Source organism: Nyctereutes procyonoides, unplaced genomic scaffold, assembly GCF_905146905.1.
Source record: "Nyctereutes procyonoides isolate TBG_1078 unplaced genomic scaffold, NYPRO_anot_genome, whole genome shotgun sequence".
Taxonomy (NCBI): domain Eukaryota; kingdom Metazoa; phylum Chordata; class Mammalia; order Carnivora; family Canidae; genus Nyctereutes; species Nyctereutes procyonoides.
The window spans coordinates 5149660-5177597 of record NW_026575131.1 but is presented as its reverse complement, the minus strand read 5'-3'; the positions used below and the strand labels follow the sequence as shown (position 1 = coordinate 5177597).

At 44.4% G+C, this 27938-nt stretch overlaps 1 protein-coding gene across 1 annotated transcript; it reads left to right on the top strand.

The window, feature by feature from the left end:
- RBSN (rabenosyn, RAB effector) lies at positions 1-27269 on the top strand. Its single transcript, XM_055343922.1, is given in 13 exon segments — positions 1-104; positions 2885-3206; positions 6896-7036; positions 9145-9245; positions 10138-10183; positions 10298-10459; positions 13061-13302; positions 15153-15223; positions 20048-20134; positions 21477-21579; positions 22614-22718; positions 23360-23459; positions 23462-27269. Coding segments are annotated over 12 exon segments (2346 nt in total). The 5' UTR covers positions 1-104; positions 2885-3058; the 3' UTR covers positions 24502-27269.
- The last annotated feature ends 669 nt before the right edge of the window (positions 27270-27938 follow it).

Below are 27938 nucleotides of genomic sequence, written 5' to 3'. Positions count from 1 at the left end.
GCAGTCGATGGAGATGGCGGCCGCGGCGGAGTGAGGGACCGCGGAGGCCCAGAGCCCGGGCCGGAGGACCCCACGGGCCTGCGTGGCGGTGGGAGCGCGGCCGGGTACAGAGGGCCGGGCAGGGCCGGAGGGGCGGGAGCGCGGCCCCGCCGAGGAACAGGCGGGCGGGCCGGGCGGGCGTGGAGTGTGTGCGGTGGTGGTGGGTGTGCCGTGCGCGGGGGGAGCTGCGGCTGTCGGGCCGAGAGCTTCGCCCCGTGTGCTCGCGACTGCGGCGCTCTGCCTGCCTGTGTGGTGAGCGGGGCGTGCTCCCGGCTCGCGTGGAGCTGTTCGTGGCGCTTGGCGTGGCGTCTCCGCGACGTGAGAAGTCGCGTCGGCCGCTGGCTCGAGTCTTCCTGTTGTGGCGTGTGCCTGCGGCGTGTGCGCGGTCCTGCAGGATCCACGCGGGGCGTCGGGTGCGCTCCAGGCTGTTGGCGCGACTGCGGCCGCGCGGGGCCTGCGGCGGTGGCGGCAGCGTTCGTGCTGGCAGGAGAATTCCGGGATGCGCAGGATGTGAGGGGCTCGCGGACGTCGTGGTCGTGGGGGCCGGCTTGGTGGCTTGCAGTAGAGTTCTTTGGTTGGTGGTGTGTCTGGTTACGTGACTTTAGGACCGACATTATCACTCATTCATTCATGAGGCTCTCTTGCGTTTCTTCGTGGAAGGTGCCGGGGACTGTGCTAGACCCTGGGGGTAAGGTGGTGGGGAAAACGCACAGTCTCTGCCCTTACAGAGCCTAGAGCCTTTTTTTTTTTTTTTTTAAGATTTTTATTTACTTATTCCTGAGAGACACAGAGAGAGAGAGAGAGGCAGAGACACAGGCCGAGGGAGAAGCAGGCTCCGTGCAGGGAGCCCGACGTGGAACCCGATCCTGGGACCCCGGGGTCACGCCCTGGGCTGAAGGCGGCGCTAAACCGCTGAGCCATCCGGGGATCCCCAAGCCTAGAGTCTTATATACTTAGTTATTTTAGGTATTTGTGATTATACGTGGCTATAAGTGCCCCGAGGGAAGGGCAGGAGCTGTCCCATGGGGGAATGCCTCAAGTAAGAGGCATTTCCTCGAGGAAGTAAGGTTGGGTTGAGAGGTGAAGAATGTGTGTGTAGGTGGGGGAGGTGTGATTCGTGGTCATTGGGGTGAGTGCAGGAGAAGGAAGGGGGCGGCATCCGAGGCACCACTGGCTGGGGAGGGAACTGGGGCTACTATTTCAGTGACTGCCTGGGCAAGGGACTGAGATCCGTGTGTCTATAGTCACAGGGTTTCTTAGAGGGAAAAGAACAGGGGCCCAGTGTTTCATTTGTTTATTTTCTGGGTCACAGCTACCCTCAGATTTGAGGACCAGGCAATCCCTCCCCTCCTCACAGGCCCTCCAAGCAGCTCCATCTAAAGCTGAGGGTCGGGATCCCTGGGTAGCGCAGCGGTTTGGCGCCTGCCTTTGGCCCAGGGCGCGATCCTGGAGACCTGGGATCGAATCCCACGTCAGGCTCCCGGTGCATGGAGCCTGCTTCTCCCTCTGCCTGTGTCTCTGCCTCTCTCTCTCTGTGACTATCATAAATAAATAAAAATTTTAAAAAAAATTAAAAAAAAAATAAAGCTGAGGGTCATGTATTTCCTCTTACTCTGTACTGTAGTTTGTGACCTCAGGGTCTTGGGGAGAAATTTCTCTGCTTTTGTGGAATGGTTTTGTCTGGATTCTCCCTGTGATCGGGAGTTTTTCTGAGGTGACTTTGGAAGTGACTTTGCCATGGCCCAATAAAAGTGAAAATGTAACTTATTAAGCCCTGAATTGTTCAAGCACCAAATCCTTCTGTTTTTGAAGCAGTGAGAGCATTAGGCTTGCTGTTCGGCTGTCCTTCATTGGCTTATAAAGTCCAGTAAGTTCATTGTAGAGAAAACACTCTACAAATATAAAACACAAAGTAGATTTTTCTTTTTACCACTGGTTTTCTAATGCTCCTCCTTAGACTAGGATTGGGATCTTTTTTGTTTGTTTTTTAGGGCAGACACTATTTCTTTTTCTCTTTGCATTTTTGGCATAGGTGTAAGAGCTCAGTATATGTGGTTGAATAAAGACCAAGATAAACAGTCAAAATTTCTGTGTTGGTAAGTACTTCGAACATTTCCTCAGTGGCTAAAATGGCATGCAAATTATGAAGTTGGACCAATTGGAGCGAATGTTAGATAACTGCTTTGGTGTTGTGTCTGTTTTTTTTTTTTTTTAAAGGTTTTTTATTTATTTATTTACGATAGTCACAGAGAGAGAGAGAGAGGCAGAGACACAGGCAGAGGGAGAAGCAGGCTCCATGCACCGGGAGCCCGATGTGGGATTCGATCCCGGGTCTCCAGGATCGCGCCCTGGGCCAAAGGCAGGCGCCAAACCGCTGCGCCACCCAGGGATCCCTTTTTTTTTTTTTTTTTAAGATTTTATTTATTTATTCATGAGAGACAGAGAGAGAGAGGCAGAGACAGAAGCAGGCTCCAAGGAGGGAGCCCGACGTGGGACTCGATCCCTGGTCTCTAGGATCACGCCCTGGGCTGAAGGCCGTGCTAAGCCACTGAGCCACCCGGGCTGCTGTGTCGGCTTTTGAAGTTGAATTTTCTTATCTTCAGTAATCTACTCCCTACTTCATTGAGTTGCCATTGTTCAGTGATGTTCTCAATACTTGGAAGGTTTTGTGTTTTGGTGTAAGGATTTGAGAAAGCAGTTTTGTGTTCTCAAACTTGCACTGAACAAACATTAAGTAATCTTGTTGAACTGCCAAGAGAACAAAGAAAATTCTCAATTGCTGCTAATTTGCCTAAACTGGCTTTTTTTTTTTTTCTTTTTTGCCCCTTCTTCTTTCCTGTTTCAGGGCTTCTCCTACTTCCAAAGAGGAAACCTCAACCAGGGCCATGATACCACTTCCCCATCATCTGTGTGCTGCTTGGTTAAGCTAATGCTGTGAGATCCCTGGTCCCTTGTGGAGGAATCAAGCTGACTCTTGGCATGAGGCCCTTGCCTGACAGGGGTTGAGAGGGACATTGCTATGGCTTCTCTGGATGACCCTGGGGAAGTGAGGGAGGGCTTCCTTTGCCCTTTGTGCCTGAAGAACCTGCAATCTTTCTATCAGCTTCAGTCACATTATGAGGAAGAGCACTCTGGGGAAGACCGTGATGTCAAAGGGCAAATTAAAAGTAAGAGGCGAGAATTTTTTGCTTATCCTATTCTGTCAGTGGGAGCTTTAACTCATGGGATGGTTTCATTAACTTCCGTGATGCCACCAGAACATGATAAACGATAGTAAATAATATTATAGCAGTGAACATATATCTATCTTATGCTTACCATGTGCCAGGCATTGTTCAGTCTTCCCATGAATGAACTTCATTTAATTCTCACAGTAACTATTAGACTGTGAGACCCATTTTACTGATGAGGGTACTAGTCACAGAGAAGTTAGGTAAGTTGCCTGAAGTCACACAGTGAGGCAGGGCATGACTTTGAACCTAGTAAATGTAATTATTATGCTTTCCTGCCTCTTGCTACATTGAATTATCTAATTGTCAGCCTTGTGAAGAATTTGGAATGGAACTCCTCTCCTTTGCTCTGAAGGTGGAAATTGTACACCCATTTCCCTGTCACAAATTCAAGCCTTCCTGCTATTCTTCTTCTTCACTTATACCTTGTCCTCTGCAGCCCAGAAAAAGGAAGGCCATAGTAGAAAAGCAAGGAGAAACAACCCCAAAATTTAAACTTGTTTTTTGAGCTTCCTAGGCCTCAAATTGTGGAGAGTTGCAGAAAGCATTTTTTCAAAGGAGTTTTAACTATACATAGCGTTCATTTCCAAAACTTTAGATTCTAACTCCTAAAGATGATGCCACTACTCTGGAACTCACTTTTGCCTGCTTCTCCCAGCTGGCAGCATTTCTGAAGGCAGTGAGAATAAAAAGGTCTGGATGTGTGTATTCACAATTCTGTGTTGGGTGAGAATGATCATGTATTTCTGAGTGGAATTTGGCCTCCACACATGTGAGTCACATGCCCCCTGCAATCAAATAGTCCTACTCCATATCTCACTTTTCAGTTCAGAAAATATTGTTGAAAGCATTAACATTTATAACCTCTGTCCAGAAACATGGCAAAGTCACATATTTCAAAATCCTGAGCTTTGATAAATGACGTGGCTTCTGTCTGTAGAGGCTGAAGGAGAGCCATAACTATTAGGAGGCAAAAAAATTTGCATTTTACAGTTTTCAGAGTTCCTTCATAATCATTATTTCTTTTGATTTTCACAGCAACTCCGCAGGGATGTGGTTGATTTCATTCTTCAGAGAAAAAGTGAGGCTCAGGGATGTTGAATGACTTATCCAAGGTCACATGGGAATTGCCAGAGCTAAACCTGGACCCCAGCTCCTCTGTCATCTCTGAGTCTAGTGCTGCTCTTTCTGCTTGGCATCACTGGTGATACCAGACTCTGTGTTCCAATCATGTCTTATCCTGCAGCTAGAATGCAAACAAACTGATCATCTAGGTTTCTTGGACAGCTGAAAGGCCTCCGTGATCTTTAATGAGTGTCCATTCTGAGTGTCCGCTGAACTGAGTCACATACTGTGATGTCACTAAGACTTTGATGCTAGTGGGTACAGAGGTTAGACAGTATCTTCAGCTTCTTGTGGTGATTTATTTCTTAGAGGAAAAATGTTTAAGGTTACTTAGGGAATAATCGTATGGGAATCCACTTAGAGAATAAAAGAGGAGGAATTTTATGAGTTGTGAAAGAAATTTGTAAGAATTCTCTTCTGTTTTTCCCTCTGTTTTCCCTCTACCTCAAAAGAACTAAGAAATTGAGTTAAGGATTCCTTTAGTCTAATGATCATTTGTTTAGTCAGGAAGGAAGTCTTGTTTGTGTGGGAGTTTTCTGTGTTTCTGAATCAGGAAAGTAAAGTTTTAAAGACTGACAGCAAAGATTTTTGAAAAGTCCTTTAAAAAGCAGATCATCTCTTCATTTGGTCTTTTGGTTCTTAAAAATTTCATGACATTGCTGGTTTTGTCAAGTGAAATGTTAAAGCCAAAAGAGCAAACCTTGGTATCAGGTTTTGGAGGCAGTTTAAGAAAGAAAATATAAACTTGTCATTAGTAGGTGGTGAGCGAATTTGGGCCTCAGCCCTGGTTCATCTTTAGTTTAGCGCCTGTACGGTAAGTATAAGAAAGGATGGTTGGAAATTAACTGTGGCTTCTACTCTGTGTTTTGTTGTTCTTATGGGATTGTTCTTCATTGGCCGCCTCTTGAAGTGCTACACCTGAGAAGGTTGCCAGAGTATTCTTCTGTCCTCATAAAGTGGTTAAATGGCATGTACTGCCTGTTTAACTTGACACAGTTTAGTCTTGTTTGCAGAAATGAATTAGTGATTGCTAACCGGTTTCCTGTCTGCTAACCCTTTGTTTACCTCAGGCAGTTTTCTCTCCCATGTTGAGACATTACTTGAACGTATTTTAGATGGTGTCCATTAGTCCTAGTGGACCTTATTTTTCCAGTGGAAGAAAGCCATCTCAGAGTGGCTATTGGCTTGACTGTCTAACACAGCCATATCTATAAGCTTTACAGTCTCCCCCCCTCTGCCTGCCAGTCCTTCCATATCGACATTTCCCTAGGTTTTTGGAAAGCTGTGGTAGTGTTTTTAATGTTATTCAGATGATAGAGCACTTCAGAATTGTGGGAACTCCATAAAGTATTGATCTATTAAATCTAAAAGAATTGTATTTTGTATTAAGTCTGATATTTCCTACTAGATTCTAGAGGGAGAAGGAGATATCACCTAAGATTTAAGAGCCTTAATGAAAGCAACTTATAATCAAGAATTTCCCCCCATAAGTTGACTGTTGTTCCTTTTTAACAGCAGGTCTTCTTACCTCAGCACAGATAGCAGAAAAACCCTGTTCTGTAGAGGCATAGTTTTTGAATCATGCTGGCTGAGGAGAACTGGGGTTCTTATTTTAAACAGATAAGGTTTCCACTTGCAGCCCTGCTGCCTTATAAGCTCTTGTGATCTGGGGTGCACCAAGGTTTTCCTCTCTTTTTGTCATGTCCTCATTTATAAGTAGGGATACTACCTGCTTCATAATGTGAGCATGCATTGGCCTGATTTTTTGAAAGCACTTTTTTTTGTGCCTGGTACATGCAAAGAATCAATCCAGGAAACATTCATTTTCTCTTCTTACCAAGTCTGGTTCCTTTTGTGTTATGTTGTAGCTGTTATACCTGTTTCTTGAAGCTTTTTATCAGTGTCCTCATACATGCATTCATTCAGTAAGTGAGTGGGGGAAGAACTCTATGTATAGCTAAGCATTATGGGAAACACTAGCCCAGGGATGCACATTTGGTTGAATTCTCTCCTGGAAGTAAACAAGAAGTATTTACTCATGAGAGCATAAAGTAAGTTAATATTGTAGAATTTAATTTAAAAAAACCTTTATTTTAATTGAAATATAGTTTACACTTAAGTTTTTACATCTACAGTTCAGTGAGTTTTAAAAACTGTATATACCCATGTGATTATCTCCCCAGTTAAGATCTAGAAAAAAACATTTCTGTTACCTCGGTCCCCTCATTGAAATAGATTTTAATTCTTTAATTGGGCTCTTAAATTTGGCAACGAGCAGTAATTTAGCTCTATAATCGCTGCATAAACCAACTTAGTAACCAGTGAATGGGTTGCTCTGTGGTATTTGTAATTCAGCGGTTGTGGACTTACTATTGGAATTTACTTGAGATATAAAATTTTTTATATAAAGTGTAGTCATTTCATCAACTCTTGCGTTTTGAGATTTCTCTTGACTTTTTAGTAGATTTTATGGATTCATTGTGTTTGCTTCATTTTTCAAGGTCTTGTGCAGAAGGCTAAGAAAGCCAAGAACAGGCTGTTGAAACGAGAAGGAGATGACCGAGTAGAATCAGGGACACAAGGATACGAGTCTTTCAGTTATGGAGGGGTTGACCCATACATGTGGGAACCCCAGGAACTAGGTAAGAAATTCTGTTCATTCATTTAGCAAATGTTTGAACATCATTGTGTTCATTGTTTTAAGAGTTAGCTGAGAAAAAAAAAAAAGTGGAGTGGGGAGAGGTGCCTGGATGGCTCAGTCAGTTAAGTGTTATCCCCCGCTCCGCCCCGCTATGTGGTTGCTGCTCAGGTAATGATCTCACTTGGGTTGTGAGGCGGAGCCCCTTGTTGGGCTCCACGCTCAGTGGGAGTTTGCTTGAAGATTCTCTCCTTCTGCCCCTCCCTCTACTCACATGCTTATTCTATCTTTCTAAAATAAATAAATCTGAGGCCTGGATGGCTCAGTCAATTAAGCATCTGCCTTTGGCTCAGGTCATGATCCATGACCCCGGGCTGGAGCCACAAATCGGGCTCCCTGCTCAGTGGGGAGCATGCTTCTCCCTCTGCCTACAGCTTACTCTGCTTGTGCTCTCTCTCTGTCAAATAAACAAAATCTTTTATAAAAAAAAATATTTTAAAAAGATTTTATTCAGAGTTAAATAGCTAAGAAACTATGGAACTGAGGTAGGAATCCAAGTGTTTGACATCAGCCCAGGTAGAGGCTCCATTGACTGGGTTATTTCCTCTAATGTAGGATGTTACCTGCCCAGCAAGAGAATACTGATTTGTGCAACTTAATTTTCTGAAACACATAATCATGGTACCACCTACTGACTTTCAAAATAATTATCTTTTTGGGGTAATGAAAATGTTCTAAAATTTATTTTGGTGATGGTTGTACAACTCAATATGCTAAAAACCATGGAATTTGTATGCTTCAAATAGTGAATTGTATGTGTGAATAATATCTCAACAGAACTGTTTTTTGTTTTTTTTTTTAATTTTTTTTAAAATTTATTTATTTATGATAGTCACACACACAGAGAGAGAGAGAGAGAGGCAGAGACACAGGCAGAGGGAGAAGCAGGCTCCATGCACCGGGAGCCCGATATGGGATTCGATCCCGGGTCTCCAGGATCGCGCCCTGAGCCAAAGGCAGGCGCCAAACCGCTGCGCCACCCAGGGATCCCTCTCAACAGAACTGTTACCAAAAATGCCACATGAAGTTGAACTAACTCATTTTACATGTCCTTTAACTGTTGAATGGTAACAAAATTTAATGTATTTTCTGTCTGTGCAATGGATAAATAATGATTTCCTTATAAGGTTTATTATTATTATTATTACTATTCATGAGAGACATAGAGAAAAAGAGAGGCAGAGACATAGGCAGAGGGAGAAGGATAAATAATGATTTCCTTATAAGGTTTATTATTATTATTATTATTATTATTACTATTCATGAGAGACATAGAGAAAAAGAGAGGCAGAGACATAGGCAGAGGGAGAGCTGACTTCAGAAGCTCCCTGTGGGGAGCCTGATGCAGGACTATTATTAAAAAATAATAATAATAGTAATAATAAAATTTAAGAAATATTCAGGGCAGCCCCAGTGGCTCAGCAGTTTAGCGCTGCCTTCAGCTGGGCCTGATCCTGGAGACATGGGATTGAGTCCCACCTCAGATTCCCTGCATGGAGCCTGCTTCTCCCTCTGCCTATGTCTCTGCCTCTCTGTGTTATGAATAAATAAATACAATCTTAAAAAAAAAAAGTCAATTTGAAACATAAAGGAGAAATTTCAGGCATGTGAATTCTTACCAGTTTTTTAATAGTCTGTTTCGTGATTGCCAGAATTAAATTCCTCAGTTTGTTGAGGAAGTCACAATTGTGGAAGGTTAAATGGATGGCAAATTTTAAAAGTTAAGATCTATGGTCATACCTGAGTGCCTGGGTAGCTCTGTTGGTTAAGTGTCTATTTCTTGGTTTAGGCTCAGATCATGATCTCCAAGACCTGGGATTGTGCCCCATGTTGGGGTCCGTGCTCAGCACAGTCTGCTTGGGATTCTGTCCCCCTCTCCCTCTGTTCCTCCCCACGCTTGAGCTCTCTGTTTCTTTCTCAAATAAATAAAGTACAATCTTAAAAATACAAGGTCATCTTTAAAAAAATAAAATTCGTTGAGGATAAACAGCAAGGGAGAGGGACTCCCTCAGAGAAATGACATGTTATTTATCTCATTTCCTGTCCTTCTAGGTGCTGTAAGAAGCCATCTTTCTGACTTCAAAAAACACCGAGCTGCTAGAATTGACCACTATGTTGTTGAAGTCAATAAATTAATAATCAGGTTAGAGAAGGTAAATTTTGTTTTAAAACTTTTTTTTTTTGCTACAAGTATAAATTTTCTAGGAGAAAAAAATATTTCTGCAGTGTTTATTATGTGTGTTGTATATATTTGACACTGGCAGAGAAATGCCCCACCTCAAGCCCACTTAGGTGCAGAGGACATGATTGACAGTTCTAGCCTGGGCCTGTTTTACTGTAGGAGATGGCCCATGTTGATAGACTTGCCACATATCCAGATTGCCTTATCCTTTCTCTGACGCCCCCTTGGCTGCCAGAAAACCTTTCTACCTTCAGGTTATTTCCTCTTTTAGGTGTCTAAAGTATAGTCATGCAGTGGGGGCATAGTGTGTGATATCGATAACAAACAGAAGCTGGTAACAAGGTCTGTGAGGAGTACTCAGCCAGGCCAGCATTCAGTATGGGAACATCTGGACTGAGCCTTCTCATCCTGTGGTATCAGAGTGTGTCTTTTAACACCTACAATCACTCTGTTGTACTTTGACCCTAGAAATGCTTATTGTGTATAATCTGGATTGTATGGTGGGCATGGTAGCAATTGCAAGTGTAGAGTAGAAATATGTGGCCAGTTTCATTGTCCATGAGGACTGTGGAGAGTCGGGAGTTCCCCATTGCTCATTTAGCCACACCCACCATATCCTTGCCTACCCCTGGTTATTGCTTAAATGGAGAACTGACAATAGAGGGATTGAAATCAGATCATGGGGAAGGGAACTGCCCTCTAGATGAGAAGCTAATACTCTGTCCAATGTGAATTTGCGGGGTTGGGGATGAGATGATACTTGAGAAATGAAGATGTGAGAATTTTTGCTTGATGCTTCTTGCCTGTGGAATATGTATACATCACCTGTTTAATTCCATTTGGCACTGTTTTCTCCTTGTCAGCTCACTGCATTTGACAGGACGAATACTGAGTCTGCTAAGATACGAGGTAACTCTAGAATTTTGCTCACATTCATTCTAATTATCTTTGTCCCTGACCAAGCCTCTTTCTAAAATGGCTAGGTTTTCTGTTTGTTTGATTTTTGTTTTGTTCTTCCCAAAGCAATAGAAAAGTCCGTGGTGCCTTGGGTCAATGACCAGGATGTCCCTTTCTGTCCAGACTGCGGGAATAAGTTCAGCATCCGTAACCGCCGCCACCACTGCCGGCTCTGCGGGTCAATTATGTGCAAGAAGTGTATGGAGCTCATCAGCCTCCCTTTTGCAAGTAGGTAACATGGAGGTGGGGGTGTGGATCCTGATCTATTCTTGTGACTAGCTTGTTTGCTAATCACCACCAGGTGATCTTTTGAATGTTTTTGTTTAAGTAACTTTCCCATGGGATCTTCATCCATTCATTTGTTGATTCCATGAAGCCTGCTATAGGCCAGGCATGATGCTAGGGTCCAGGGATACAGTGGTAGATAATAAGGGCAGGCAAATTTTTTCTGTAAAAGATCAGATAGTAAATATTTAAGCTTTATGGGCTACAGTGGTCTCTGTGACATTTCTTCTTTTTTTAAATGATTATTTATTTATATATTTAAAGATTTTATTTATTTATTCATGAGAGACATAGAGGCAGAGACACAGGCAGAGGGAGAAGCAGGCTCCATGTAGGGAGCCTGACGTGGGACTCCATCCCGGGACTCCAGGATCATGCCCTGGGCTGAAGGGAGGCACTAAACCGCTCAGCCACCCAGGGATCCCCTTTAAATGATCTTTTAAAATTATTTTTTTAAGGGCAGCCTGGGTGGCTCAGCGGTTTAGCGCTGCCTTCAGCCCAGGGCCTGATCCTGGAGACCTGGGATCAGGTCCCACGTCAGGCTCCCTGCATGGGGCCTGCTTCTCCCTCTGCCTGTGTCTCTGCCTCTCTCTCTTTCTCTCTCTATGTGTCTCTCATGAATAAATAAATAAAATCTTAAAATTTTTTTAAAATCTTTTTTAAAACCTTTTAAAATAAACGTATTTAAATAAATAACCTTTTAAAAATCATACTTAGTTCAGGGGCCATATAAAAGCAAGCTGGACTTGGTTTATAGGTCATGTTTGCCCACCTCTGGTTTATAAGGCATTATTCATTCTCCCAAAGGGTCTAGCATCTAGCCGAGGATACAGACCTAGAAACATATTATGGCTTTATAAAGAGATAAGCACTATGAGAGAAGTTGCGTCAGATACGCAGGAGAGCTGACCAGATCGTTGTCAGCTGTGCTTGGAAGTGGCAGCTGAGACTTTTGAGGATATTATAACAGAGTCTTAAGAAATGAGCAGCAGGGATGCCAGCATGGCTCAGCAGTTGAGTGTCTGCCTTCAGCTCGGGGTGTGATCCTGGGGTCCTGGGATCAAGTCCCCCATTGGGCTCCTTGAGGGGAGCCTGCTTCTCCCTCTGGTTGTGTCTCTGCCTCTTTCTCGGTGTCTCTCATGAATAAATAAATAAAAATCTGAAAAAAGAAATGAGTAACAGGCTAGTCCTTTCCTTTGAGATAAAAGTCAGTTTATTGTCATATAGAACAGACTGTAACATCATAAGATGAGAGACACTGAGTGCTGGGGGGATTGAGAGCATGGATGCCTAGGTTTGGGAGGTGATTTGTGAGAAGAGCCTTAAAAGACAACCAGGATTGGAATGCCTGGGTGGCTCAGTTGGTTAAGCATCTACCTTTGGCTCAAGTCATGAACCCAGCTCATGGGATCAAGTCCCACATCAGGCTCCTTGCTCAGTAGGGGGTCTGCTTCTCCCTTTGCCTGCTGTTCCCCCTGCTTGTGCCTCTCTCTCTCTCTCTGACAAATAAATAAAATCTTCAAAAAAAAAAAAAGACAACTACGATTGCAAAGAGGTAGGGCAAGAGGGATCCTGGGTAGAGTGTGGAGCAGGAGCAAAGCTGTGGAAGGGCCCCAGGGGATGGTTAGATGAGCAAATAGAGTAGTTGGGGGAGTGTAGAGGACATGTTTGAGAATTTTGGGGATGGTGCCTACAAGGTTAGGTGGAACCAGAGGGTCTAGAACTTTGAGTCTCAGCTGGTAAAAAGTTGATAAAGATGATTTCATGGACTTTGGGCCAGTTCTGGAATATTTGGGGTGGTTTTTTAACCCTGGGGAATTCTGACTCTGCATGTAACACACATTACCTTGATACTTCCCTTTTTTTTTGAGACTGACTTTTGGTCTCACCTGAGACTTCATAAGCTATGTTTTTGAGACACTATTCGCATTTCTTGTCTTGCGCTAATTAACCAACATTTCCTGGGCAGCTGCTGTGGGGTAGCCCTGTTGGATAAATCAACCCTGTTGAATAAGACAGTTCCTATACTCCCAGAGACGCAGGTTCATAGAGCAACTTTGGGTATATAGAACTCTCATTCAGGGAGAAAAGTGGAAAGTGCTTCCAGGGAGTGACATGGTAGGACCTAACAGGAAGGGTATATTACAAAAAAAAAAAAAAAAAAAAAAGGAAGGGTATATTGTTTTTGCCTCAAGGAATAGAGTAGGGCTTCCTGAAGGATGTACCATTTGAGCTGAGCTTTGGAAGGGGTAGGAGTCAGATGTTTGGGAGTGGGAAAGTCTGAGATGTGGATTGTGTTGGGTCAGGTTAGAAATGGGCCTTGGAGCCTCAAAGAGAGACCTTCCTAGGTTGTCTGGTTCTTTCCTGGCTGTCTGTAGGAGTCTCTCCCACCACAGAGCCTGACCTCCAGGAAGGCAGAGGTGTGGTGCTTCTTGGCCAAAGACAGAGCCTGCGTCAACACCTGTGGCCTCCCGTTTGTTGTGAGCAGTGCGGTGATTGGAGGCTATGGGCTCACTGCCGCCTGTTCTGTGTTGTGCTTTACAGACAAGCTCACCAGTGCCAGCAAAGATTCCCTGAGCACCCACACCAGCCCCAGCCAGTCACCCAACAGTGTCCATGGCTCCCGCCGGGGTAGTATCAGCAGTGTGAGCAGTGTAAGCTCCGTCCTGGATGAGAAGGATGATGACCGGATCCGCTGCTGTACACACTGCAAGGACACACTGCTCAAGAGAGAGCAGCAGATTGATGAGAAGGAGCACACCCCCGACATTGTAAAGCTCTATGAGGTGACTCACTGTGTGTGGTCCTGGGCCTGATTGAGATAAAGATTTGTGCACATTTTGGAGAATGCTTTGGGAAGTTGTTCCTTTGAATCATTTTTAGTTTCTGCTAAAGGGCCATGGGCCATGGTATGGTTTCTAGCTAGGGATCTGGGTGATTCACAGAGTCATCCTGGGTGTGTTGCAGCAACCTTGTTTCTTCACCCCTCCTTGTCCACTTGAAAGCAGGAGGTTGGAGACTTTGGTGGCCCAGCGGCAAGAGGAAGAAGGAAAGTTGCCATGCAATCTGGACAGGATGAGAGCAGAAGCTGAAGCAGATAGTAAACAGTGGACCAGAAGAGTCCTCTAAAACTCATTTAGGAGCTTTAGGCTTTATAGGTTTGAGTGACTGCCCAAGAGCATAGAGCTTCTCCTTTTGAGTCCATTCAGATGCCTCAGCTCTCATTACACCAGCAATCCCAGAACACATTCGGTAGGTGCATACTTTGAGAAGAACATAGGGTGGTGCAAAAACGGGATTCAGAGTTAGACAGGGAGTGAGTCTGCCTTAATCTCCCAATGCCAAGGGGGACCTGCAGTCTGAGAAGGATTAGCCAGCTTCATAGGCAAGTGATGGGAGGTGGGGAGGAGGAGATCAGCCTGGTGGAGGAGCAGCTGGTATAGAACCCCAAGCAAAAGAGCACACAGGCCTTCTACTTACAAGGGCCATGTCCTGATAAAGCCACCCTGAGTTGAAAATATCAGAAGTCGAAAGTGCATTTAATACACCAAACACACCAAAGATCATAGTGTAGCCTGGCCTACCCTAATCATGCTGGGAACACTTAACGTTAGCCTGCAGTTGGACAAAATCCTCTAACAGATCTGTTTGATGATAAAGTCCTGAGTATATCATGAAACTTACTGAATACTGTATTGAAAGTGAAAACCAGAATGTATGAGTACAGAATGGTTTAAGGGTATCGGTTGTTGACTCTGATCATGTGGCTGACCTGGAGCTGGGGCTGCCACCACTGCCCAGCACCATGGGAGAGTGTCGTATTGCATGTCACTATCCTGGGAAAAGATCCAAATTTGAAATTCCAAATACAGTTTCTACTGAATATCTATTACTTTTACACCATTGTAAGTTGAAAAATCACAAAGTCTAACCATTGTAAGTCACAGACCGTCTGTATATTGGTCTACTGATCACTGTGAATGGTCACTGTTAGCAGATCTGTGGATCATAATGGCTGTATTTCTGGAATCACCATGAAGATACCACTAAAATGGAATTAATGAAACCCTGCCCTGAGCTGCAGATGTAGCTGTCGGAGTTCATGACCTGATAACTCATTTTTTTTTTTTTAAATAGCCACCATGCTTTTTCCTTCCTTCATTTTTGAAGTAAGCCCTGGCAATGCCTTTTGCTAGTATCTTTTATCATCTGGCAGAGAAAGAATGTAGCCACCAATTCCTTTCCTCTGCCCTGTAAATGCATTGCTTATATCTGGAAGGTCTTGCTCCCTGCAAAAACATCCTGTCAAAAGTTCTGCTGTACTCACTTTCTTTCCTTCTTGCAAGATTTACTGCTTTTAAGGGCTGTCTGTAAATCAGGAAATTGATAACAACAATAAAAACAAACAAAAAATATGCATATTTCCGTTCTTAAAACTACATTTAAAGAAACAATTTTTTAAAGTAAACTCCATATCCAGTTTGGGGCTTGAACTCACAACCCTGAGATTAAGTCAATGCTCTACTGACTGAGCCAGCCAGGTGCCCTGAAAACTACATTTTAAATTACACCTCTTTTCATGCAGCATAACTCTTCTCTACCTTGAAGATACTATTCACCTCTTTTTTGTTCTTAGAAATTACGACTCTGCATGGAGAAAGTTGACCAAAAAGCTCCTGAATACATCAAGATGGCAGCATCACTAAAGTAAGCTATTCTTCTGTTTTTCTAATTCAGTGATGACTGTTGGCTGGCACTTTAGCACAGCTCATCAGTAGTAAAAATGAAAACCTTAATTCTGACTGTGCTTTTCTTCTATGACCAACTCTGGAGAATCTTTGTCATGTCTGTATTTCTTTCTTTCTTTCTTTCTTTCTTTCTTTCTTTCTTTCTTTCTTTCTTTTCTTTTCTTTTCTTTTCTTTTCTTTTCTTTTTTTTTAAGATTATTTATTTATCTATTCATAGAGACACACACACACAGAGAGAGAGAGAGAGAGAGAGAGGCTCAGAGACACAGGCAGAGGGAGAAGCAGGCACCATGCAGGGAGCCTGACGTAGGACTCAATCCAGGGTCTCCAGGATCATGCCCTAGGCTGCAGGCGGCGCTAAACTGCTGTGCCACCGAGGCTGCCCTCTTCTTTTTTTAAAATTTTATTTATTTATTCATGAGAGACACAGAGGGGCAGAGACATAAGCAGAGGGAAAAGCAGGCTCCTTGTGGGGAGCCTGATATAGGACAATCCCAGGACCCCCAGATCACTACCTGAGCCAAAGGCAGATGCTCAACCACTGAGCCACCCGAGGGCTCCTTTCATGTCTGTATTTCTGTGTGGCACATGTTATAGTCCTAGGTAGCCATGTTCAGGTGACCCTAGTTCTGGTGGAGCAGGTTTGGGCAGGGCCTGGGATACAGGCACCACTGCCGAGTGCAGCATCTGGAGGTGAGCAGGGACAGTGTGCTTCGTGTGCTGGCCTAAGGAGATGCTCTTGCAGGCTGGCACTGAGGTATCCGGGCTTAGAGCAGGCATTTCTTTAGAGCAGGGGTTGGCAGTCTTCAGCCCACAGGCCGAATCTAGCCTGTTATCGGTTTCTTTTTTAACTGAGAGCTAATTTACACACCAAAAAATTAATGATTAGTAATTTACATGCCCTTTTAACATGTACAAGTCAGTAATTCTTCACAAAGGCATACAATAGTCATTTCTGTCTTAATTCTAAACATTTTCATCATCCAGAGACACCCCACCCCCATTAGTAGTCACTATGTATTCCTGTCTTCCTAGCAACCACTGGTCTGCTTTCTGTGTATGGATTTGCCTATTTGGGACATTTCACATAAATACACGATCATTTGTGTTTGGCTTCTTCCACACAATATAGTGTTTTCAAGATTCACTCCTTTGGCAGCACATCCATTTGTGCAGATCCGTGGTATGGTAGACCATACTTTGTGTATCCATTACTTTGTTGATGAACAGTTAGGTTTGTCCAAATAATGCTTCAGTGCATATTTATGTACAAGTTTTTTTGTGGACATACCATTTTATTGGGTATATATCTAAGCGTGGAGTCGCTGGGTCATGTGGTAACTAGGTTTTAAACTTTTTGAGGAACTGCCAGACTGTTTTCCAAGATGACTGCACCACTTTGTATTTCCACTAGCAATGCACGTGTGTTTCATTTGCTCCATATCCTTGCCAATGCTTGTTTTTACCACTTTTTTTTTTGATAAAATTTTATTGGTGCATAGCTATGCCCGTTGTTTGATTGTAGCTGCTAGTACAGCTACCGCAGCAGACGTGAATAGTTTTGACAGAATAACTGGCCTGCAAAAGCTAAAAATGTTTATTATCTGGCCCTTTATAGAAAATTTATGCTGACACTTTCCTAAGAGCATTGCTCCTTCTGTAGGTTAATGATACATGAGCTAGAATTTGAAGTGCTACCACTAGAATCAGATCGCAGCAAGTCTTTTCCCAGCCTGCAGAAAAACAATTATGGGACCCAGCGAGGGTTATCTGCCTTTGTTTTAAGCCTGTGTTGCCCACCTACCACCTTTGTCGTGATGCATGTGGAATTAGATGTGCCTTGTTTAGAACAAACCTGTATTTTTATTGGCCCATTTACTGTGGCAATAGTGTCCCCACAAAACAAAGCTTGGGGTGCCTGGCTCACTTAGTAGAGTGTGTGACTGTCAATCTCAGGATTCTGAGTTCAAGCCCCATTGTTGGGCATGGAGCCTACTTAAAAACAAACAAAAAACACAAAGCTTGGCTTTTTTCATGATGTCAGTGATCATGTTCTAAGTCTATCATGTGAGTCTCACATGAAAAGAAAATGAACTTTTTCCTTTACATGATCCTTAAGGAGTTTCCTAAGCTATGAGTCTAAAAATGTCTGACTTAAAGAATATAATCAGCTAAACCCCATTGGTTTGTGGCAAAAATACCCCTTCTCTTGCATGTCTCCCTGCCTCTACTCTTGCTTTGAGGCTCTTCCAGTCCCTGCTCCCTCCCCCAGTGTTTTCCAGCTTATGGGGAGGGGAAAGAGAGTAGGAAGGGAACAGAAAAGAGGTAGGGAAGCTTTTGTGGACTACCCTTATTTCCTCCATCCTAGCAACTGGGTGTATAAGGGAAGGATACCAAATCTCCAGCCCTCTCAGCCACTAGTGTCCTAGGGCCTCTCTTCTTATGTTTGTACCTTCTTTTTTCTTTTCTTTTTTTTTTTTAATGTTTGCACCTTCTATACCCCATTCTTCCTGTTTTCATTCCAAGAGCGTGGATTCTGAAGAACAGGAGGAAAGGACACATTTTCTTTTCTACCTGCAGTTCACTGAGCAATAATTTCGATCAGTGGAGCATATAGCGTCCCTGTGAGTAGGTTGGGAGAAGCAGCTCAAGTGATTCTGATATATACCTCCCTTAAATGGAGAATCCTTGGCTTGAAGCACCTGTCTCATGTGCTTTTCCCTGAAACTTACTGGTATCAATACCCCTCCTCCCACCTTTGCCCATTGGTTTGAAATTAGAACAGGACTATCTTCTTCCTGGATGTCAGCAAGGAGAACTGTGTTCCTGGCAGTCTGAGCTGGCACTCAACTTTCCCTCATGATGTTACCCAGGGGCCTCCTCCTCTCCCTTAATCTGTTGGTTTTCTTGTTTTGTACCTCAGACATAGTTGTGGGGCACTGGGCCTCCCCATCCAGCTGGGAACTACCATTGCTGAGCACATTTCCAGATGTCTAACTCCTACTTGTTTTCCAAAAACTGGCTCAAAATGGCTTTAAGCACATTTTACTCCTTTATTCATTTGATGAATATTTATTGAAAACCAGTTATGTGTCAAGTGCTATTTTAGGTACTGGGGCTGTAACAATGAACAGTGAAGACCATGTCTGCTGCTGGAGCTTCATTACTGTGGGAGCACAGGCCATAACCAAGTGAACAAATCATGAAGTAGATAACTCCAGACGTGATAGGTGCTCTGTGGGTAATACATTTGGTTAATGTGACCGAGACCAAGAGGGTTCTTTCAGATTTGAGTCAACCTTGTTATTTTCCACATGACTTGGAGATATCAAGACACAGTACAGCATTCCCAGTTCTGGTCTGATGTTCTTTTTGCAAACTATGAGCTTTAAGAGGATGAAACCACCTTATTGGATCCTCCAATTATAGAACACACCAGGGTTTTTTCCAGTGGGTACTGTCTTGTACATGGTAAACCAGGTCAGTCCTTTCTGTTTTTTTTCCCCCTTTCTGCTTATTTTTTTTTAAATTTTTATTTATTTATGATAGTCACACACACACAGAGAGAGAGAGAGGCAGAGACACAGGCAGAGGGAGAAGCAGGCTCCATGCACCAGGAGCCTGACGTGGGATTCGATCCCGGGTCTCCAGGATCGCGCCCTGGGCCAAAGGCAGGCGCCAAACCGCTGCACCACCCAGGGATCCCACCCTTTCTGCTTATTTAACGTAAATTGGTGCTGCCTCAGAAAGGGAGCTGAGTGGCTGTTGCTGAGGCTGCATTAACAGCTGCAAGACTTTCTGAAGTGTTTTTCTTTTTAGTGAGCACTGATGAAGCTTAGCCATGTGCTAGTTAGGATATAAAAATAGGCCATCATCATTGCACTTGCATTTCAGGCCTGATGGGGGCTACACACTTGTAAATGAATGGTTCTAAGATCACATAACTACTATTGTTCCTCTGAGTTAAGTGGAATGAAGTCACCTCTGGCCTTCCCTGAAGTCCCCTGCTCCACCCTAGGCAGTTACCCGTGTCTCTTCCCTTCTTAATTTGGAGTCTTAAGTGCTTTTCTCATCCTGGAAGCAATTGTTCATGAGGCCCGGGGGATTCCTCGATCAGCTTTCCCATTGTTCCTGTTCTCCCTGGGGATAATCTTTGAGCGAGAACAGCCAGCTGCTTTCTCCTCTGATGTAGGGTAACCAACTTATTTAGTAAACCATTTTATGTTTTACTAGGTATAGTGAAATTGTTTAAGGAAAGTAGGCTGAAGGAGATTCATTTGCATTTATTTTGGTGATGAGCGTTAAGAGCTAGTCCTTAAAGGCCTAGGCATAAATCTGTTCTTGTGGTGTCTGCAAATTAAAAGTAGCTTCCAGTTGATTAATTTGTTAATTAGTTTATTTATTGAGATTATATTTATTTGAGAAAGAGAGTGAGCGAGAGAGCGAGTGCAAGAGATCACGATCAGGGATAAGGGGCAGAGGGAAGGGGAGAAGCAGACTCTCCGCTGAGCAGGGAGCCCAACACAGGGCTATATCCCCAGACCCTGTGACTAGAGCTGAAGGCAGATGCTTAACCAACTGAGCTACCCAGGTGCCCTGATTATAGCACTTATATTTAGAAAAAAAAAATGAGTCCTGCATTGTATACAAAAGTGTGAAATATACTACTTGGAGAAAATTAGCTGTGTCTCCCTTTGTAAGGCCCTAAACCCTTAGAACCCTTTTCTACAATACTTCCCAGGCATCCTGATGAAACTTGAATATTTCCATGATTTTTCCTTAGTGCTGGGGAAACAACTTACAGTCTGGAACATGCCGGTGACCTTCGAGTGGAAGTGCAGAAAGTGTACGAGCTCATAGATGCTTTAAGGTAAGGTCTTAAGTGATGTCAGACTTGCTGCCTTGAGTGGAGGAGGTGCTATTTCACTGAGGGCATGGGTGGCTGGCAGGCCTGAGCTTACCCAGAGTCCTGGTGATAGGGAGTATGAGTGAGGAGCAGGCTGTGAGGTAGGTGCCAGCTCTGGCACTCAGTGCATCTCAGTAACTTGGTTACGATGACTACTGTTCATTATTATTAAAGAAATACGAACTGATTATTGACACCATCTTTGTACCAGCCATTGGTTGTATCCACATCTCATTTATTCAACCAAAGTTAGCCAGTGCTATAGGATTACCTTATTTTGTAGGTAAGAAGGTATACCACAGCTAGCGAAGTGGTGGAGTCAGGATAGAAACCTGGATTCTTTCTTCAAGTCAGCAGCTGCTTTTTAACCATGGACTGACTGTTAGGGTTAAATCACCCTTTTGAGGTATAGAAAGTATACCTCAGAGGGAGGTATACTCTCAGAGGGAGAGCTGAGATGAGGAAGCCGTGTCCATCTGTCTGCGCAGGACTGACTTAAGATAATTTATGGGCCCTAGTGCAAGATGAAATTGCAAGTCCCTGGTCAGGATTATTAAGAATTTTAAGATATGGGGATCCCTGGGTGGCACAGCGGTTTGGTGCCTGCCTTTGGCCCAGGGTGTGATCCTGGAGACACGGGATCGAATCCCACGTCGGGCTCCCGGTGCATGGAGCCTGCTTCTCCCTCGGCCTATGTCTCTGCCTCTCTCTCTCTCTCTCTCTCTCTCTCTCTCTCTCTGACTGACTATCTGTGACTATATATTAAAAAATTTAAAAAAATAAAAAGAATTTTAAGATACGGGTCTTGGAGTGGCTTCAGCCTCCTGCTGCCCACTGTTGCCCCCAGCACTGTCCACAAACCCCCTGGCCCAGTTTCTGCTTATGTACCAGCCTGAGAAAGCTGGTTGCTTCCTGCTTCTCCCACTTTACCCCACTCTAGGGGCCTAGGGAGTTCCTCACTGAACCCCCAGGCCCTGCCGCCATTAAAAAAAAAAAAAGAAACGAAAGTAATTTAAGAGAGTGACACAAGAATATTAAACCAGGCATAGGTTACTTACCCATGAAGTTGGGTGATGTGTGGTCAGTTCCTTGGCTGAGTGTTGGTCATACATCCTGTGCTGTGTCAGGGGCCTTGGGTACAACCAGATGGTAAGAAATAGGCTTTGCCTTCAAGGATGTGTTGTGGAGTTTTTAACTTGCTTTCTCTGTGGATGGTCCTGGCACAAAAGCCTGGCAACTAAGAGATTTCACTCTTGTTTCTGGGACTGGCAACACCTGTTACATTGATGTGTTTGTTTCAATTCAGTAAGAAGATCTTAACCTTAGGCTTGAACCAGGACCCTCCACCACATCCAAATACCTTGCGGCTACAGAAGATGATCAGATACTCAGCTACGCTTTTTGTGCAGGTAAAGCCATCCTATGGTGGCAGAAGTGTCTTGCCTCCCCTGCTTTTCTGCCTCTTAGAAGGCAGACCTCACCAATGGCTTGTTCTGTATTTGTACATTTATTATTTTTAAAAAGTAATTATGCCACATTTAGAGAAAAGTCTGGATTACAAGGAAAAGTAAAAACTTCTTAATCATGTGTCCCCAATATCGTCACACATCATCCCGGTATATTTTCTTCTTTTTTTCCGTTTAGATTTTTTTATATAAAGTAGTTATGAGTAGTGCATGTTTGCAAATTTATGCCTTCTCTTTTTAACACTGAATTTTGTATCATGAGCACTTATGGTCTTCGTTTAAACAGCTACCATTTGAATGGCTGCAGAATACGACTTTCTCTGCACCATCCTTCATTTAATTCAGTTTCATTGGGTATTGATAGATTCCTGCTTTTTTGCTAGTATGAGTGCTGCCTGACAGACATACTGATACATGCCATTTCTTCCTCAGGATAAACTCCTGAGGGACTCTTCCTGGGCCATTGCTTGGGAGGAGGCAGCTGATTGTTCACAGGTGGACTAACCTGGGTGGTTAGAGCTGAGTTGGCTCCGCCTCAGAACACCCCTTGGGAGAGCCATAGTGAACCATCTCTGGGGCTCAATGACAGAGGCAGCTAGCAGAGCCCTGCTGGGTTAGTTTTCCAACACCGTACTGTAGAGAACTAGGCCTTTTCTCCTTTTGACTAGTGTGTATTCAACAGTCACTTGGTGAGTACCCACCGTGTATCAGGCAATGTTTTAAGTGCTGCATGTTCTCCCAGGAGCAAAAAGACATTCCTGTTCTTGTAAAGTTTTTTTTTCTGGCGGGACATAGACAAGAAGCAACTAAAGTATATAGTTTATAAGATGGTGAAAAGTGCTGTGGAGAAATGTAGAGCAGGGGAGGGTAGTGGGGGCAGGAAGTGCGGATGGAGTCTTACAAACAGACTTCATTAATGTAGGCTTATCTTCTTTCTGAAAGGATATAAATATAAAATTGTCTGTGACTCCCTACAGGAAAAGTTGCTGGGTTTAATGTCATTGCCAACCAGAGAACAGTTTGAGGAACTGAAAAAGAAAAGGAAGCAGGAAATGGAGAGGAAGAGGATCCTGGAGAGACAGGCAAGTGAAACACAGGGATACTGGTGGCCTCTTGAACCCAGAGGCCACCCCAGGCTCCCAAGGGATTCTCTGTGAGATCAAGTCAAATCAAAACTTCTCATGCCGTTTGATTTGCATCTCTCTTCTGTTCTTTTCTGGCCTCTCCTCTGTAGATAAGTTATTTTTCTTCCTGGGTCAGTCCTCTTTGTCTTAAAGAGATAATGCCAATTTTCTCTGGTCCAGAATACTCTGGAGGCTGCTGGTTCTTCCTATAGCACAGGTTGCGAAGGGCCCAGATATCAAGGAGCTCTTTGTAGAACACTTTGGAATATCCAACACTAAACAAAATAATGTACATTTAATATTGTGTGAGATCCTAGTGTCTATGATTGATACTGGGCCTCAGAGGTTTAAGACAAGCATGTGGCTGGTGAATCTAAGATTGAGAAAATCTTATCCCTTAACTTACTGTTATTCATTAATTTATTTTTGAAAGTCTGTCTCCTGTTTTCCTAAAAAAACAAAAAACATGATTTGACTTAATAGTTGGATGCCTTAATCCTAGGGAGTCTTATCAGCACAGGGACAGCGGGACTGTAGGGGTGGCTGGTGGTGTGACTTGGTGACTGTGTTTCTTCTCTTTGGCTTTGGTGTCTCCCCAGGCTGTCCTGGAATCCCAGCGACGGCTTGAGGAAAGGCGGAGTGACCTCGCATCTCATACGGCCAACGGGGAGGTAGTGTCCCTTCGAGGGGGACCTGCTCCCTGAGAAAAGCTGAGGGCTGGCTCCCGTTGTCAGGAAGTCAGGGGCAGAGTGAAGACTCAGACCCCCTCCTCCAGCAGATCCACAACATCACATCATTTATTAGGCAGGCCAAGGCTGCTGGGCGGACCGATGAAGTGCGCACGCTGCAGGAGAACCTACGGCAGCTACAGGATGAGTATGACCAGCAGCAGACAGAGAAGGCTATTGAGCTGTCCCGGAGGCAGGCCGAGGAGGAGGACCTGCAGCGGGAACAGCTGCAGATGCTTTGTGAGCGGGAGTGGGAACGAGAAAGAGAGCAGTTCCGGGCCGCATCCCTACATACACGGACTCGGTCTCTGGACTTCCGAGAAATCAGGCCTTTTCAACTGGAGCCTGGCAGGGAGCCCCGCACCCACCTTACCTGTGCTTTGGATCTAGGCTTTTCCTCAGTTCAGAGCAGTACAGCTGTGGAGACCCCTTCGCCCTTGTCAGCTCTTGAGCCAGTCAGAGTGTGGTCTGGGCCCCCAGCCTTTGGCCAGGAGTCCTTCCCCCAGAGCACCGTGTTACAGCAAAATGAGCTGGCCTCCCTAAACCCCTTTGATGAGGAAGATGCCTCCAGCCCCACAGCGGAGGGCACCAGCAGCCCTCCTGCTGCAGAGCCTTCCTTTGGCCCCTCCGCCCGCAGCCTCAAAGAATACAATCCTTTTGAGGAAGAAGAGGAGGCTGTAGCAGGGAATCCCTTCACTAACCCAGACAGTCCAGCACCCAACCCCTTCGATGAGGAAGATGAGCATCCCCACCAGAGGCCCTCAAGCCCTCCTGTTCCTGGCAACCCTTTTGAAGAAGCCACCTGTACCAACCCCTTTGAGATGGACAGTGACAGCGGGCCAGAGGGTGAGGAGCCCATAGAGGAGGAGCTGCTCCTCCAGCAAATTGATAACATCAAGGCGTACATTTTTGATGCCAAGCAGTGTGGCCGCCTGGATGAGGTAGAAGTGCTGACAGAGAACCTGAGGGAGCTGAAGCGTACCCTGGCCAAACAGAAGGGGGGCACCGACTGACGCCACTGACTGGGCAGGGCATCTTTGAGCCCAGGGCCTGGCAGGAGCCTGTGGAGCAGGAAGGGGCTGGTGAGCTGGATGGGGAAGGAGGGAGGGTGACAAGATGTGCACAGGTTAGGGCAGGGAATCGGCTGTTTTGTGCTGTGCACTTGGAGGCTTTTCCATTATAGTTGCATAATAAAGGGGAACCAGAACAGGGAGAATCAGCATTCATTTGCTGTACTTCCTGGGGGTTTTGGTTTTGTCTTTTTGTTTTTGAATTGGGTTTTCCCTGTAGAAGGGATTTTAAATTTTCATTCCTGAGTATAACTAAATGCAGTTCTGTGGGGCAGCCTTCGTGGGTCCATTTGCTCCTGCCTAGTCTTTGGTCTTTATGCAGTATTATAGGGCACTTTTCTTTAGTCAAGACAGACAAGATGGATTCCCCTGAACCTAACTCTGGTCTGACACAAGTCTGTCCCCATTAGGCTGTGGGTTCTTTCACCTGGGGCTTCCTCTGCCCTGCTGGGTACATCACACCTGTGCAGCAGGGGGGGGGGGGGTATTGCCCTGAAGGCAATAGTTTAGACCCAGGAGAGCCTAGCAGCTCTTTTTAAGCAGGGGAGGAGGGGGGTGATGTTTTACCAGGGCATTTCCATATCGGTTTAAGTCCTTTTTTGTCTCTTTCAGGAAGTTAAACTTCCAGTGCAGGGGTGTCACTGGGTCTGACCACAGGCTGTTTAGAAAATAGGAGTGGTGACCTTTTTGGTTGATGGAGGCAGTAGTATTTGGGAGAAGAATCTCTACCCAAATGTTCCTCTGAATGATGCAACAATTTGTCCCCAGAGAAACTTCCCTCTAGAATTTTGGTGAAAATACCCTGATCTGGGCTTTTTCAGAGGGCCCAGTCTATAATTTAGGATTGGTAGTCAGGAAGCTTTTGTGGAACACTGCCATGGGAGTGGAAGCTTCCTTGAGTCAGAAGATAAAATAATTTTTAGGGCTAGTTGATCAGCCTCTTCCTTTCGATTCATCCTGTTCTGACCTGGGGCACCTGTGAGGTGTTTTCCTACCTATGTTTAGTATTAAGGAATGGGAGTGTTTGAAGAGGCACAACCCAGGATCATTCCAGTAGCACCACAGTACTTGAACTCTTTGTCAATTATGGGCAAAAAGGGAAATTGTTAATTTAGCTCCGGTGCTTTGGTTTACAGGAACATAATCCTTAACTCATGTTGGACATCATGATACCCGTGTGTGCTCAGCTCTAGGTAGAGTTCCTGCAATTATTCTTTTTGATTAAAGAACAATAACTGACCACTAGTCACTTTATACCCTTAACTAACTCTGGGTCATACTTTTCACTGGTTACTGGTGTGAGAGCTGAGATTCGTTTTGTTACCTTCTGGGAAGACCCCTGTTGGTCTTGAGAATGTTGGAAAAACTGGTGTAAAGGTAGTCTATATTTGACACTATTCACATTTCTTTAGTATCTGTTGGATCTTTGGGCTGAATGAAAAGATCCTGCATAAGGTTGTGGGAATGGGAAGTGTGTAGAGGGTGTGTGGAGGACCCTTTGCATCATGGTTGTGTTCACCAAGGCATATGAGTGGTTTACTAGTGTCAACCAAGTTACCAGCCTTGCTGGTGGGTGTGGTGGTTGGAAAGTTGGCAACCAGGTATCTAAAGTGTTGCCTGCTACAGGTGTCTTTCTTCCTTCTCGTGCCCTTCCTGCGGTTGTTACGGAGGGCTTCATGGCTGCCTGGCATGCTTCCTACTGCTAGTCTCTCATTGCTCGCTGATTGAAGAGGAAGACACTGTACCAAAAGGCAGGTAGTTCCAGAAGCTAAATGCTGCTTTCCATCATAATTACTTTTCTTACAAGAATGTATCTCTTCATTAGCTAGGGATTTCAATTCAGATTAGTTTACTGAATATACTCTTTTCCTGAAATCAACCCAGGTAGCAATCTGTAAGTAACTAAGAGCATTAAGAACCATACATATAAGAAACATTATTTTTAAACTTAAAAACACTGAGTATACTAAACCAAACTAAAACCTTCTGATGTAAGTGAATAAGTGAATTCTTCCATAGATGTATTCCTCCATGAATTTTTCCATGGCTGTATTCTATAGTCATAGGTGTGACAGGAGATAGAATTCTCTATCCCTAACGTTTCCCAGAATTCACACAGGCACAAAGTTGGATTTACAGAGATGGGTTATCATCAGGGCAAATAAAGATGGCCTATGAATTGCAACCACAGCTTCAAGTGCTTACCTCATGTGAATATTTCACTCTTCCTGCAGTCCTTCAAAGCAAACAGCTCCAACTCAGAGAAAATGAGCAAGTTCTCGATACAGCATTGGGAGATCTCCCTAGACCTAGATCATGTATGGAAGAGACTTTGGGAATTCAGGCATTAAATGACGTTGTGTTTTTTTGTTTGTTTGTTTTATGCCTTGTTTGTATTTTTCCATGTCTAATACACTAAGGACACTTACTCATTGTTCTTGCAGCTCAATGTCTGCTGTTTGGATACTTCTGAGTATACTTCTCAAAGTATACTTACGAGTCATCATGACCCAGGTGGTAGGTTGGACATATATTGGCATAATTAGGTGTTGGTACTCAAAGAGAGAAACTGGTCTTTTTACCAGGTTACAGCCTATGGTAGCAGATTGTACTGGTCATCTGACAGTGACAGCTTGAGGGGCATTGTTTGCATGCACTACTCTGGGGCCTTGTATTGGAACCTTTTTAAAAAAATAAACTAACAGATGTTAGTGGTTGGGTGTATGTGTGTGTATGTGCACGTGTGTTGAAGGTGAGAATTACCAGATACCATCTCTGTCCCTGCCCCTTGATCACCATCTGAATATCACAAGATAGCCCCAGCTCCTATGTTAACTGTATGGCTAGAGCCATACTGGACAAAAGTCACTGGGCTCTTCATGGGGTAAATGTGGGTGCTGCTTCTGCCCCTATCCCCAGTTACTCCTGCAGTGTTGAACAGATGAGTTGTTTCACACAAGAATAACAAGACCTTTGGCTATCAGCCTCATCTCATGCTCCAAGAAACTGAGTCTCCAAGAGTTTGAGGAACCTTATGGCTGCCATTTGTGCCAGGCACTGTGCTACCTTTTCACATATTCCCCATCTAGCTCCACTGGCAGGCCTGCAAGGTAAATATTTACCTGGCAGATAAAGAGGTCGGGAGAGGTTAGCCTGCCCGGGAGACACACAGTCAGTCAGTGGTAGAATAAGGATTTAAAGGCTGGGCTGCCTGATTCACTTCGCCCTAAGTAGCAAGGATGGCTCATCTGGGTCAGGCACAGTGGGGGGCATTTTATCCATAGGGGGTGCCTTCTGTAGCCTTTAAGATCAAAACCTCTTCTGCCTGAAACTCTTCAGCATCCTAGGACAGTTTTTAAAATATTTGAAAGCGGAGGTGG